The 14,848-nt window shown below is 42.9% G+C and overlaps 1 protein-coding gene and 1 long non-coding RNA gene across 2 annotated transcripts; both read left to right on the forward strand.

Annotated features, from left to right (window-relative positions):
* On the forward strand, positions 1 to 13,989 carry LOC135492194 (uncharacterized). Its single transcript, XR_010448043.1, has 3 exons — positions 1 to 207; positions 12,767 to 12,933; positions 13,934 to 13,989. It is a non-coding gene; the product is annotated as an uncharacterized LOC135492194 (long non-coding RNA).
* On the forward strand, positions 8,380 to 10,529 carry LOC135489372 (uncharacterized). The gene is made up of 2 exons (XM_064774713.1): positions 8,380 to 8,447; positions 9,766 to 10,529. The coding sequence occupies exon 2, from the start codon at positions 9,771 to 9,773 to the stop codon at positions 10,395 to 10,397; it is 627 nt and encodes a 208-aa protein (XP_064630783.1). The 5' UTR covers positions 8,380 to 8,447; positions 9,766 to 9,770; the 3' UTR covers positions 10,398 to 10,529.
* Positions 13,990 to 14,848: the final 859 nt, after the last annotated feature.

Genomic DNA, 14,848 nt, shown 5'->3' on the forward strand with positions numbered 1-14,848 from the left:
TTGATTGTTGTTTATATCCTTTTCAAGTGGAGATATCTTCTTTAGACAAAATATCCGAAAACTTCATCATGTCAACAGTTACTGAAAGGTGACCTCGAATCATCTTTCGTAGCAGTCCGTGTCAACCTGGATGAGTGACAAGCAAGATGGTGTCCAATAAGTGGATAATTATATGGATTGCACTCTTTAATCTACTTATAGACAAAGGTAAGAGCTTCTTACGATACTTAAGAGACATTCAGTGATCAGCACTTCGATATCTGTAAATGTGTCTGGGTGACCATGTGATACATAGCTTTTTTCTGTCTATAATTGATGTGACCAACTAGAATTCACGCAACAGAAGTTATATGGGTTCATGCGTAAGCTTGCACCCATGGGTGATCGGGGGTCATGAAAATAGGAAAAAAAACGGCTCCCTGTGAGAGACAATACAATCCAAGACAGTAACATTTTCCTAATGATCCGAACCCGCTCATTCGGTTGATCCGCCACGGTTTGGTATCTCAAATAATCGCAGTCTTCCCCTGAAGACAACAACTAAATCACTAAATTACGGTATAATCGAGTCCTATCACCCCGCGCCATGTGTGATGCAGAGCCAAGACGCCACCGCTCTGTTAAGATATAATGGCGTTCATATATCTTCATCTGTCGATAAACATGGGAACCAACTCAATCATTTTAAATTAGTTTCTCGTCGTAGCCGAAGGTAAAATACTGTATTATAACGCGCAATTGGAGATGCGGTGGCTGTTCCCTCCGAATGCGACTGCGTCAGCACAAATATCAATTGCAAATATATCTAAGAGTCCAATTTTGTTTTAACTCTTTAAGGCTTTTTTTATACATATAGCTTACATCGCAACTACATGTACATGTTGTTTTCAATTGACAAGGTATGCATTGACAAACTATGACGTTAACCGTTATATCAATGCACATCGGTAATTTAGTCCAATGGAGAGCATTCCAGTCTTCCTACTGGAATGCTCTCCATTGGTGCTTTGGCAGTCTTAGGTGGTGATTTGATCATCTGGCAAGTTGGACATGCTCGTATGAATTCAACCACCAATCGCTTCAAACCTGGTCTCCAGAACCTACTCCTTACTTTAGCATGGGTTTTCAATACCCCAAGATGTGCCCCGGCGTACCCTTCATGAAGGTTACTTATTGCTTGGTCAGCCAAAGATTTTGGAAGGACCCAGCGAGGGTTATCCCGGTACTTTTTCTCTGGCGACCTCAGAATAAGGCAGTCATCCTTAACATCTAGTAACTGAAACTGGGCCATGATAGCTCGTGCAGTGGTGCCGAGGGATCTTAAGACTGCTTCAGATGGCTTCTTGTGCTTTTCTATGTGCTCAATCACGGGGCCTATGTCCGGATCTACCCGTTGAGCCTTTGCCAAGTCTGTTGAAGTCCATGAAAGGATGCTTTGCGATTTGCCTTCTGTTCTTACCACCAAGGTTGGTCCTTTCACTTTTCCCTCTTCAAGGTGTTTTACGCAAGTGCTGTCACCCCTGCAATCCTCGTTATTTGGTTTATCCGTTGGCCCACATGACGGGCAGTCTCCATGTTGGCGGATACGCTTTGGCCGACGAGAGAGTACATCTGCATTCCCATGGAGCTTCCCAGGGCGATGTTCGATCTCATAGTCAAATTCAGCCAATCGCTCCAACCAACGAGCTACTTGTCCAGATGGATTCTTGAAATTTAGCAACCACCGCAGGGCCATGTTGTCCACTCTGACACGGAACTTCTTACCTAGCAAGTAATAACGAAAGTGCTCACAAAAGGTGACTAATGCTAGCATCTCCCGCCGTGTTGTGCAATAGTTACGCTCGTCGCTGTTAAGAGTTTTGCTGCCGTAAGCCACCACTCTTTCAGTGTCACCAGGTTGAACTTGTGACAGGACAACCCCTATCGCAAAATCACTCGCATCGGTATCTAGAATGAAAATTCCAGCATCTTTGGTGCAATCAGGATAAGCAAGGATCGGAGGAGATGTCAACAGTGCTTTTAGCGTAGTGAAAGCTTCTTGGCATTGCAGAGACCAGACATACTCTACTCCTTTCTTTGTAAGATTGTGCAAGGGGGTTGTTATTTTAGAGAACTCTGGGACAAATCGTTGGTAATAGGTTACAAGACCGAGGAAAGAACGTAACTCAGCCAGGTTTATTGGCACTGGCCAGCTAGCAATCTTCTTGGTCTTTTCATGATCAGTGGCGATACCATCTTTGGAAACAACATGACCTAGGAAGGAGACAGACTTCCGAAAAAAGTTTGCACTTAGTCGGTTTAAGCTTCAGCCCGGATGTTCGGATCTTTTTGAAGACCTCCTCCAATCGTGTGAGGTGATCATCAAATGACACAGTGTGGACAATGATGTCATCGAGATAAGCCAAACAATGGGTTAGTCCTCCCAACACCAAGAACATCAGACGGGTAAAGGATGCAGGCGCTCCGGTTAACCCGAAGGGCATGACATTCCATTCAAACTGTTTATTTCCAAGAACAAAGCTAGTCTTAGATCGATCTTCGGGTGCAACCTCCATTTGCCAATATCCGGACGCACAATCTAGGGAGCTAAACCAACATGAACCGTTCAAAGCATTTAGCGTGTCATCCACCCGAGGGAGAGGTTGTGCAGACTTAACCGTACAGCTGTTAACCCGGCGATAGTCAATACAAAGACGTAGGGACCCATCTTTCTTCTTGGCTAAGACGATCGGGGAACTCCATGGACCTTGGGCGCATACTTGATAAGGTTCTTTTCCAGTAGGCCTTGAGCAATCTCCTCTACTGCTTCCAACCTGTGAGGTGGAAGTTGTCGGGGAGCCTGCTTGATTGGCGGTGAGTTCCTAGTGTCAATGTGATGTTGAATTAACTCACTACGGCCAATGTCAAAATCGCCACTCGAAAAGATGTCCTCATAGTCTGTAACCAGTTGTTTTGCCTTTCTTAACTGCTCTGGGGCAAGATCAGTCTGCTCTAGTTGCATCTGAGCAAAGAGGGTCTCCATTTCTTGCTCATCCCTGGGCTTTCTTGCTGCTGACGGCTGGTCTCTTGACGTGTCTGCATCGGCTGGCCTACCACAGTTTTCAGTCTTTCTGGTTGGGTCTATAGCACCAATCAGATGACGCTCCTGTGTGTTCTTTTTTCTGGGCAGTCGACGTAGATTCCTTGTTGTTCATCTCATCTGGGGAGAAAGGAATAGCCTTGGCATCCGATGCACAACTTGGGTGGAACCATCCAAGGGTATGGTGTGACTTGATGTGCACCTCAGAGTCGGAGAGATTTGCCACACGTACTGGAACCTTTCCCTTCTGTGGGACCATTAAAGTCCGGCCGGTAAAGAAGGACTGGTTTCCCTTCCTCCTCTCAATGATGCCAGGAGTGCCTTCATTAAGATGCACCGACGACCTGAGATGTCCTGTCAAAATCATCTCTGAATTGGGTGGTATCGTTACAGATCGGTTAAGGGTCACTCGACTTATCCGTGGGTTTTCTCTGTCCTGATGGAGAGGAAGTTCCTGTCCGGCTATGGCGAGGGTCTTGGTACCATAGTCAATTGTGCAGTCATGTTTTGCAAAGAAATCACTACCAAGGAGACAGGGATAGTCAAGATTATCAATCACATCAACCTTATGAAGAATCTCTAAATCACCAAACTGGAATAAGACCGTGGTGCACCCAAGAACATGCAACTCATCACCTGATGCTGACGTGAGAGAACCATCTGCTGGCCCAAGCTCTTCCCCAGAATAGGAAAATTGCTTCCATACCGCTGCGCTTACTGCAGTAGAAGTCGCTCCGGTGTCAAGCAAAATTGGCATAGACTCCCCATTGACCTGAACAGTGACAAACAAGCTGCTGTCTACCCAGTTAATGCTACCTTTCTTGGGTTGCGCTGAAGTAGGTTCAAATCTCGTTGCCGTTGGGTTCAATTTGGACGTCTGCAATATGTTCTCTGGGCTTGGTCGTTTTTCTTTGCTGATAGGTGGTGCTGTTGGACCTAAAACTGCACGGTCTTCTGAAATTATATGGTAAGCTGGACATTCATTAGATAAGTTTGTACCAATACTAGTTGATGGTTCTATAATGGTATTACCATTCGCAACTAAATCAACCGCAGGAGGCGTTCCCAGAGCAACGTGTAAATCAGTCACCTTGGGTACACCATCAGGCACCTTATTTAATGGGGGCAAACCATACCTCTCAGGCAGATGAGAATTAACTGCCGTATTCTCTGGTCTCAGGGGCAGCTATAGGACATGAAACTTCTCTCCACGATGTACCTGTACTAGTGTTAGGCCCTACATGACTAATCAGTGATGGGTATAGATCACCACCAACTGATTTCTGCTGGAGGACATCCCTAGTGATGTTTACATCAATCACAGTGGGTGTCTCTCCAACACTAATAATATTTACATGTGGTGGGGGCCGTACATTTACAATTGGTGGGAAGCATCTCGGCCCTTCGATACTCCCTGGTTGGAGTTTTCCGACACATTTGTACAATCTCTAGCAAAGTGGCCCTTACCATGACACTGGTAACACTCAGCCATAGGGCACCGGCTAGCCCTGTGTCCCTCATTATTACAAATACGACATTTATTGTCACGCCTGGCATAGGAATTTGATCTCCTTGCATTAGCGCCTTGCTCAAGCTGGCTGAGGCGGGTTTCCATTCTACCTAAAATGTCAAGCATTTTTGCCATTTCTGACTGGTTTTCTTTGTCTACCCTATTTACCTCACCTTGAGTTTTGGTTGAGCTCGTCGCTGCAACTTTCTTTGGTTTTTGAAGAAGCGCCTCCGATTGCCGTGACATCAACTTGGCCGCTTGGAGCTGGCGAAACTTTCTCACAGCTTCACTCAAGGTGGTAGGCGCAGCCAAAAAAAGCTGCTCTCGGGTAGTTTCGGAGGCCTCAACCCCACTCATGAAGCGATCCAATGCCATCTCCTGTTGGATCGAAAACCCACTCCCTGGATAGGCGTTTAATGCCAATTCTTGGAGTGCATCCGCATAAGCTTCGGGGGTCTCACTGCTCTTTTGATTCCGTCCTCGAAGTTGCAATTTGAAATCTTCTTTCGTGGTGTTCATGAAGCGGTTGAGGAGGGCCTCCTTATACTCCTCGTACTCCATCCCCGATGGCAAATGGAGATTTGCAATTGCCACATAGGCCTGGTGGTCCAGCCTTGACTGCAGTTGCTCCCGCCTTTGACTCTGGGGTATCTTGCAAAGGTCGGCATAGGTGTCGAAACGTTCTAGCCAAATTCAAAAGTTTTGACCGACCACAAAGTTTTTAGGTGCCTGTACTTTGTGGGCAAGGGGAACTGCTGAAACGGTGGGTGCGGGCAGGTCAGGGTTTAGACCCGGGGCTGGGTGACCACTGTTACCCACATGACCACTACTTGCAGCCAATTGACTGAGCAATGCCACCACCAAAGCATTCATATCTAGGCCAGAAGGGGCCTGAGAAGCACCTTGTGATGGCAAAGAAGCGAGGTTTGGTGACCCACTGGCCACATCTGCAGTGGGGCTTAGTGGTAGCTTTGGCCTATCGCCAGTAGAACTAACCTTAGGTCTACTACCTGATGTAGACATCGTGACCTCTGCCCCTGACCTCGCGATAAACATGTCACTTGGCTGACTCATCGTCGGCCTACTTATCATTTGTGAGACGGCCCCCGTCTCTGGGTCACTGCCATCATGCGTTGCCATTGTTCTAGCTGGTTTACGTTAATGTACACGAAATGTACGCTATACTCTCAGGCAAGATCGACAAATGGACACTCAGTTCGTTACTGGAGTATTGACACAGCTAAAACTGGCGCCGGCACAGTATATTTCATGTGCAAATGTCGCGGGAAAACACCTGTAGGTTCGCATACAATGTACACAATTTTACACTATGCAATGGCGGAGCTAAAATGCGTCGGCCGGGCTCGATTAATTCTTGTAAATTATCAATGATAATGGGCTTTTATCCCATTCCGCTGCTCACCAGTGTAATATTCGAGTTTCTAGCTACTACGTAATAACTCACGTCTACGATCTATGTATGGTTATTCTTGATTTCAACGCTCTTTATTCTCTTGAAACTACAGTCAAATCGGTGTGTCTCGTCGATCCGCTCAATCACCGCGCTCTGCACTTGCGCGACCTCTCATTCGTCGCTCGCTGGTGAGGGGCCGTCTCATAAGGCCTGCTCACCACATATAGATGAGACAGTTGTCAGTCCATTGCAAGTTGGTGCCCCAAATGCACCGCGGCCAGTGATCCAAAGGTCTGTCCTAATAGCAGTCAGGCTGGATATAAAATAACATTTTCATTAGTCTGCAAATAAAAAAAGCAACCAAATGTGAGCAGGGCCTGGTTGCTCAAAAAAACATTTTGTCACAGGCACTGGCGTCAACTTAACTTGGTATTTATCGTCTTAAATCAAGTTAAGTTAACGGCAGCATCATTGACACTGACACAACTTGCTGAGCTCTGGCTAAATGAGACGCATGACACGTGTAGGGAAAGGGGAAAAGGGGAAAAGGAAAAAAGAAGGTAGTCGTTTTAAAAATTCATTTTCCAATTAGTTAAAAAAAAGCCATAATTACATATTGAGTTGGTGCAAATGTATTGTTGTGAGTAAAACAACAACAAAGTTGCTGTTTCTTGATCTTTTCCACACAATGACGTCTCTTCAAGTTGTTTTTTCCTATTAATCTTTTCCTAAAATCGTGAGAGATATGGGAGTGTTCTCAACTAACTCCATCTCATTTAATTTTCAAGAGATTTTCACTTTTATTGAACTTTACGGATAATCTTGTCAGACATCTACACCCATGTTACATGTACGAGCCTTTTCCAAATCTTTGGCCTGCATATGGTCAATACTTAGCCAGAACCGATCACATGCAAATGACGGTGCCCTGGATATTGATTTATGCTCTGTTTACCTGAAATATCCTCATTTAAAATGCAGGCAGCAGTTGGTAGACATAATTATTTAAATATTGTCATACTTTTTAATCAGATTAGAATCAAATTAGTGAAAAAACGGGCTGCTACACGTATGCGCAGATATCTGGAGCCAACCATAGAGCGCCAATTCTTCCTATTTTTACTGTGGTCCAGTGGCTCTACCCAGGCCATATCTTCCTCGGGTTGCATGCCAAGGTATACATTACCCGGGTCTTTTCAGGATGGGTGACATCTGAAAATCGCCCCCTAGCGGCCGCCATCTTGAATTTCAAAATGGCCGACACAGCAGGACCACTAGACAGTTTTTCATGAAAACTTTTGTTCTAAATTAGCTACAGAGATAGATGAACGGCTAACCGCATGTTCTTGGGTATGGCCAATCGAATGGCAGCGTCAAAATTGAGTCCAGATGCCCGCCGTCTGGGATTTTAAGATGGCGAATGGTAAATGGCACGCATAGTTTTCACACCAACCTAAAGATTGTAGGCTGTCAAACCATTTAAAGATTGGTAACAGTGAAAAGGCGGCTCCTGTTTTGACCGCCATCTTGAATTTCAATATGGTCGCCTCGTCGAAGTCGATCTAAAACAGTTTTTTGGCTATAACTTGAGTTTTAATACGGCTCCAAACAAAACTCAAAGCTAGGTCATCAAGTCTAACCCAACCAATCGAATGGTGCCATTGACGATGACGTCACATGCCGCCATATTGGATTCCAAGATGGCCACCACTAAAATTATGCATCTCATTTGCCAAGCCTGATTATTTGCACAGACATGTATTAAGAGCTTATTACAGCAAAACGTTTTTTGCTCAAATGTACTTAATGACCATTTGCTATATTTTAGGTATCAGTGACATGATAGTAGTACCTGCTGCGACCGCCATTTTCAATTTCAAAATGGCTGCCACAGCAGAACTTCTGGACATTTTTTCGATGATATGTTCCCCAGTTCCCCAGTTCCCCGGAATTTATATCCCCCTTTATTTTCAAAGAGGATGAAAAATGACACTTCAGAAATGATGTTGGACGGACTGGAGCCAAGACCTATTACCTGACACCCATTTGTTAAAACAATAATTATGGTTTCAGACAGGGGGTCTACGTTTAGTTTCAATTACATGTAAGGCAGAATCCTTCAATAATAGATGAATGTCACACCACGTAATGCTACATATACACAAGGCCTACGTTTATTATACACAATGTATTTTACATCGTGCCTCTCACAAACGATACGCGGCATAAAACACCCGAATGTGGATAAAGGCCTTTAATGATTTTCAGCCAGACACTAACAGCTGGGCCAAACCCAGAACGGCAGTTAAAATTAATGACTCAATTTCTATTCGCATTTTTCTAATTCTTAATTATTTCTTGATTAATTCATGAGAAAGACGATATAATGCGAGACCCTCAATGATTTCTGTCAGCATTCGAATCTGGAAGCACCCGTTGATAAGGTAAGTGCCACGCTGTTACATCGTTACTCTTCTTCTCATTATCACTCCCGTAAAACATGCCAACTGAGCCAAACCCAAAATCTGCTGACATCGCCATACTTTCATCCATCGCCCAAAAGGCAGATGTATCAGCCAATGAAAAGGATTTTTCGTCACTACCGGAGTTCCTTTTGATAATACTCCTGATCTGTTTTTTAGCCGAAAGTATAAAACCCAGTGAAACCCCATGATGTGGCGAAGTTAGCAAGTTTTTTCAGCATCGTTTTTCACAAAAACTCAATCGATCGGGGATTGTGCCAACAAAACATTGTACATTTTAAGAAATCTTCCAAAATTCACTAGACCCCGCTTGATAGAATTGCAGATATTTGGTATGCCTGTTTAGAATACCCCTACCTGTCTTTTGAAAGCTATTTACGGGCGTGGAAAAGTTTTTTAGTGCAAAGTGAGCATGTTTGACGGTCCGTGTTTCATCAGCGATAATGTTTCACCTCTTGGGTTTGTTGATGAACAAACTCGTAATACGGGTATATTGGTACATGTATATCACTTTTTTTATTTCCGAAAACCAGTCTAGACAAAAACGTAATTATGCTATTTTAAAGGTTAGAGCCTGTACTCTTAAAACAACATGAAATGCTTACAATTTCACAGAGAACGCAGCACACTTGAAATTCAGTGTTGGCCACTGGCCTCCGACACTGGGATGAAGGCAATACACTGAAGCAAAACACTTTTTCAAATTCTGAGGCAGGAAAAATACCCTGATTTAAACTGCATTAAAAACTGAATAATAAAAACACTAAAAAGAGTTGGGGTCATTAGGCACTTTTCCGAGCAACTCCAATTTTTCTGTCCCGCCCCGTATTTCGCGACGTTCTTTAATAAACTGGTTTTCTGAGACCAAGCCGAACCACATAGCTTATAGTCCATTCATAAATATTATGTCCGCATCGTTTGGGGCTCTGGAGGACGAACAACCTTTCCGGAATTCTTTGAAATTTGGTTTTTATTGATCCTTGCCTCAAAACCAAACAGATGTATGCACTATTCCAATTTCCTATAAATAAGGAAAAATCGTTTCAACTACTTGTAGCGTGGGGTAAAGCTCCTATTTTTTCAGAAACAAAGTAACAAAGTGGATGCGCAAAAACAAAATTTAGATTTCGAAAACCGAAAGAATTTGGTAGTGAAACATAATAAAATTTGTTGACAAAATTATCTATTTATCTATTTCCCAGAATCTTAAAAAGGCGCGAAATTTTACAGGTATTTCTGACCTATCAGTCAGTAAATCTTCATGATCATTATCTTCCAGATAAAATGAAGTTCGTCATCCTACTGGTCCTGTCCGTGGTCATTTGCAGTGTTGCCACTGAAAGAACCATCAAGAGAGAGGAAGATGTGACCCAGGAAGAGTCCGAAGAGGTCGCCAAGAGATTGTTTTTCAAGAATTTCGTGAAGAGCCACTGGAAGGAAGCAGCCAGGGCTGGTCTTAAACTGGCTAGTAAAGCCCTTGAAAAGAGAGGCGAGGATGTGACCAAGGAAGAGTCCGAAGAGGTCGCCAAGAGATTGTTTTTCAAGAATTTCGTGAAGAGCCACTGGAAGGAAGCAGCCAGGGCTGGTCTTAAACTGGCTAGTAAAGCCCTTGAAAAGAGAGGCGAGGATGTGACCAAGGAAGAGTCCGAAGAGGTCGCCAAGAGGTTGTTTTTCAAGAATTTCGTGAAGAGCCACTGGAAGGAAGCAGCCAGGGCTGGTCTTAAACTGGCTAGTAAAGCCCTTGAAAAGAGAGGCGAGGATGTGACAAAGGAAGAGTCCGAAGAGGTCGCCAAGAGATTGTTTTTCAAGAATTTCGTGAAGAGCCACTGGAAGGAAGCAGCCAAGGAAGCTTTGAAATTGGGTGTTAAAGCCCTTCTAAAAAGGAGGGCCGAGGATGTGACCAAGAATTAGAAGGTTATTGTAAAGGAAAGTAGAATGGCAGGTGTCATATGAAAAAGATGCGAGTAGGTACTTCCCGTATTCCTATGTAATGGCTAGTCTTCATTCCATCTGAAGATTGAAATAAAATCATCACTGCTTTGACATTATCGTTTGCGTGAGCCAGTCTTTTTTGTTCTGGTGATCTGTTCATCGAATTCACAAGGGTTGTCTAGCAGGGTGTGTTTTGTTTTGGACAGGATTTGTCACTCATATAGTTCACGAAGGATTAGAAATAATTTCGTCAAGAGATCACCTCACATTCTCAAATTTATTCACTGATTTTAACCAAAAAACGGTCAAGTGCCATAATTGTGCTCAGCGGATCGCCATTTGGATGTGAATGATGTTCCAGTGTCTATATACACCCGAACGGCTAAATCAAGATCCCTGATATAACATGACCTAAGAGCACTAATATATACAAATTAATGAATCATTGTTCAATTCAAAGATTGTACATGTTGTACTTTACCTATAAGGACATTGTTTTTGACAAACAGGCAAAAACTAACTTATCTATTTCTATTGGGTGTAAGGGTAAAGGTAATTAAAGAATATGGAGTAAGGGTAGGCATGGGGTCACTGGCCTTCTTCTAGGTCCAGAATCTTTCTCTAACGGTTACTGCGTTTATTAAATGTCTCGTTGGAGTTTAAGCTGGGTCGATCGCCGTCGGCTAACCTATCATCACCCGCCGCACCAACGGTCGACCAAGAAACGTACCGGGGTAACACATGATCATTCTGATGCGATCGTCCAATTGGTTTTAATGTCAAATCATACTCCCCGCGATGTGGTTGGATAACGCTACAAGAGAGCTCCATGTTCATTGCTAATTGACTTCCTACCCCTACTCTTGACCTTGTTTTATAAAAATGCGGGTAATGAAGATTTCCAGATAGAAATGGCTCGCCTAGTGACGCACGTACAGTGGAGCGTGTGATGCACGCCTTAGTCGCCGTTGGTTTGTTGCGCCATTACAAAATGTAGATTAAAATGAACCCAACACCAGCGAAAATCCTTTATTAGAGATCAGCCAGTGTTATGCTACATGTGGTGGCGCAAAGTGGCGAGAAGGGGAATTATCATCCTTGCTAGCTATCGCCCACGACCTAAATGCGCATTTGAAAACACGAATGGAGAGTCTCGTGCCCAGGCCATTTGGGAATTGACTCTCCCTACTGAGTGAGGATGCCATTTCACCGCAGATCATCAGATCAGGCCCCACATGTCTCCGAGATAATTGTTTTTCTTTGGCACGCCACCAAGTAGAAAATGCAAAAATATTTATTAAATTGGATGATAACCAGACAACAAATCCTGGTGTCGTGTGCAGGTAACGGACGACATTCATTTCTTCAGATACGCTTACTGTTTTTGCATATTCAAACCAGTCATATGAAAGGTTGAAAGGACAACTATAAGTGACACAGAAAAGATAAAATTATGACGGGTACGCCTAAGATATCTACTTGACCCTCAATGTATTGACATTGTTCAGCGTCCAGACAACGCGGTGCGAAGGCAGCACCGCTGGAAGTTCAGTATACCTTTCTGGTGGCAACGATTCTGCTTTTCATCGCACTGACCAGTCATCTAATTAGCTGTCACCCATCTGCCTATTTCGTGTTACTGGGTGATTATTCATCGTGGAAAACCAGTGTCACTCGCATTTTATGGGAGTGACATTGGCTTAAAGATAATGAATGTGAGGAGTATCCCAATTTGGTTATTGAGCCGAGTATGGCCAATCTGAGACAGGAATTCTAAACCTCCGTTGTAATTGGGAAAACACCAGAGTTGTGGTAATTGTAACGATGCCTTAATCGTGACGGCAATAACGTCCTTGATCTCTCATTTCCAAAGGTAGCGACTAGAAATAAGACTGTCCATTATGTGTGATATTGCTAAGCAATGAATGGAATATCAGATTTTAATAATAGACATATACACGCCGTGGAAGATATATCTTTGAGAGCTGCTATTAGAAAGGGTTCTTTCAGTGCTATAGGAATATAACTTCTGATTTGGCCAAACCATAGATAAAAGACATAATAAACGCAAAGGAAAATTGTTTTGTTCCGGCGAATTCATCCATTATTACCAAGCCACGGTCGAATGCTTCTCTTCGACAAAAAACTTCGATTATGGTATCAACTACACATTTTGATATGATCAGTGATACATTCTGAATCAACTTTTATTTCCAGTTTCCAGTTTTCTGTTTCAAATTTACTTTCGCATTTAAAAACGAAAGGTTAACACGTGGTGTCTTAGTTGTCACATGTATGAGCTACATTTGAAACTTGAACAGAAATTATTTGAAATCCCATGTTTTCAGCTTTCGGAGGCATCTACTATGAAGGACTGACTGGTACCAATCTTTCCTGCTACACGTGTAAGGAAAGTTACAAAATCACGCCATACGACCCAACAGCCCACACCTGCCAGTCAAACCTTCCCAAAGTAGACATCATCTCCTGCGGCATGAAAGATAAATACTGCAAGGTATGACTGCAGAGAATAATTATACCCACGCTAATCTCCTGTAGCGGATAGGTGCCGTCAAAGCAGATCTCACAGACATCCGTGCAGTGCAGGGCCGGAGAAGCGAACGTTAACCCCCGATTTCCTCAGGATGCACATAGTAGGTGGCTTCCTTAAAAGTGGCATCTACAATGTTTACATGTACTTCAGTCAGGTTTGCAAGATATTTCGCGGGTGTTGAACGATTTGAATTTACTTGAAAGTGTTTCTGAATAAGGCCGGGTATAATCATATCAAAATTTTGTTCTCCTCCCTGGACGACTCAATTTATATGGTTCCGTAAAGCAAATATGCCTTTTTAGAAGTTTACCTTTTGCCACCATTTTGCTTTGAGGAGACACATGGGCAGTGTTGCTGAGAGCATATATATGAGTATGGTTCTTGGCACTTCATTCTTGAGTATTTAAAATTATTCGCTCGATCACACTCACACATAGGTTGTTATACGGAGATGCCTTTTGAGGTACTAGTATAAATCATGCTTGGAGACACACAACTTTCATGTAAACCACCAGCGACGAGACGACATTTCGTAGCTAATTATTTTATTCAAAGTGTAACAAACCGAATTACATTAGAGATAATTTTAAAATACCCGAGTGAGAATATTTCATTTTCATAATGGATAATATATAAAGCATCGTTTTCACAACAGAGGTTTGGGCGAGACAACCATAACCGCTTGGGTTAGTGCAAAATGTGGAAGCACTTCAAAAGCATTTAAAACCAAATTATTCAATATTTGATTTGAGATGTTTCAGAATAGAAATTGATACCTCACTGTCGGTATTGATTGTCTCACCCAAACCGCTCGGGTGGAGCTAAATATAGGCTACGCCTCGGTTTTGGTCTACATTACGAGCGGTTTGGGTGAGACAACCAATACCTCCAGTTCGGTATCAATTCCTTAATCAAACAACCTGTACGTATATTTCTAATCTAGAATGAATTACAATTTAAGGTTGAGAGGGTCGAGCTTCAAGGTGTGAAGATCAGCATTGAAAGAAGCTGTACGGATACATGTTATTATGGATGTAAGTTCCAAGGATACGGATTGACCTATCTGAAATGTACGTCGTGCTGTAGAGGACATGCGTGCAACACAGACAGCCACGGAGTGATTATCACGCCAAGTTTATTTCTTTATGTGATGATGATTTTAATTGCTACATTTATAATCCGAGGATAAACGATAAGTCCGTATCATTTGAATCGGGCCTAAACTTGTTTGAATGAATGACAACAGAGTGTGAGTACACAGAAGGACATACTAGTTCTGGTGATTTGTTTTCTCTCTTAATACAGCCCGGCTGCAAATTTAGGGCAATGGCGTTAAAAGTTAGAAGTGGGACAATCACGAACCCAAGGGTTTTGTCATTTTGACGCGAGTTGTTTACTACGTTGAACACTAAAGATCTGATTTCACTGCAGTGGTTTGCCGCGGCGTAAAAGTTTTTCCGCTTTCACGAGCTTTGTGGTCAGTTTCATTCCGCTTTCGCGGCTGTATGTACTTGCAAGCAATAGTATATTTATGCACTCTTTACCAGTGTCTCAGATAAGAAGGATTGGGTTAATGTTGTCAAGTGTTGAGTAACGAAAAATACTCGATGCTGAGGGAAACCACAATTCCACACACTGCCATCTATTGGTGATTCATAGTAAAACATGGTCGATCAATTATATATATATACATAACCAGCGGATATAATAAAAGGTTCAAGAAACCTAGTTTAACATATTGTATGACACAAACTTAAAGTGATACTATGATGTGATTTATAACTTGGCGGAAATACGTCCGTTTTTAATTGTTGATCACAAATGTAAAGCTCAAATTTTCCATTTTTGATTCGATTTATTATAAAATCGCTGTTTT

Source organism: Lineus longissimus, chromosome 1 (genome assembly GCF_910592395.1).
Source record: "Lineus longissimus chromosome 1, tnLinLong1.2, whole genome shotgun sequence".
In the NCBI taxonomy this organism is placed as follows: Eukaryota; Metazoa; Nemertea; class Pilidiophora; order Heteronemertea; family Lineidae; genus Lineus; species Lineus longissimus.

Excerpts from the sequence above, each read along its gene's own strand:
- LOC135489372 (XM_064774713.1), top strand. The coding sequence starts at position 9,771 with ATGAAGTTCGTCATCCTACTGGTCCTGTCCGTGGTCATTTGCAGTGTT.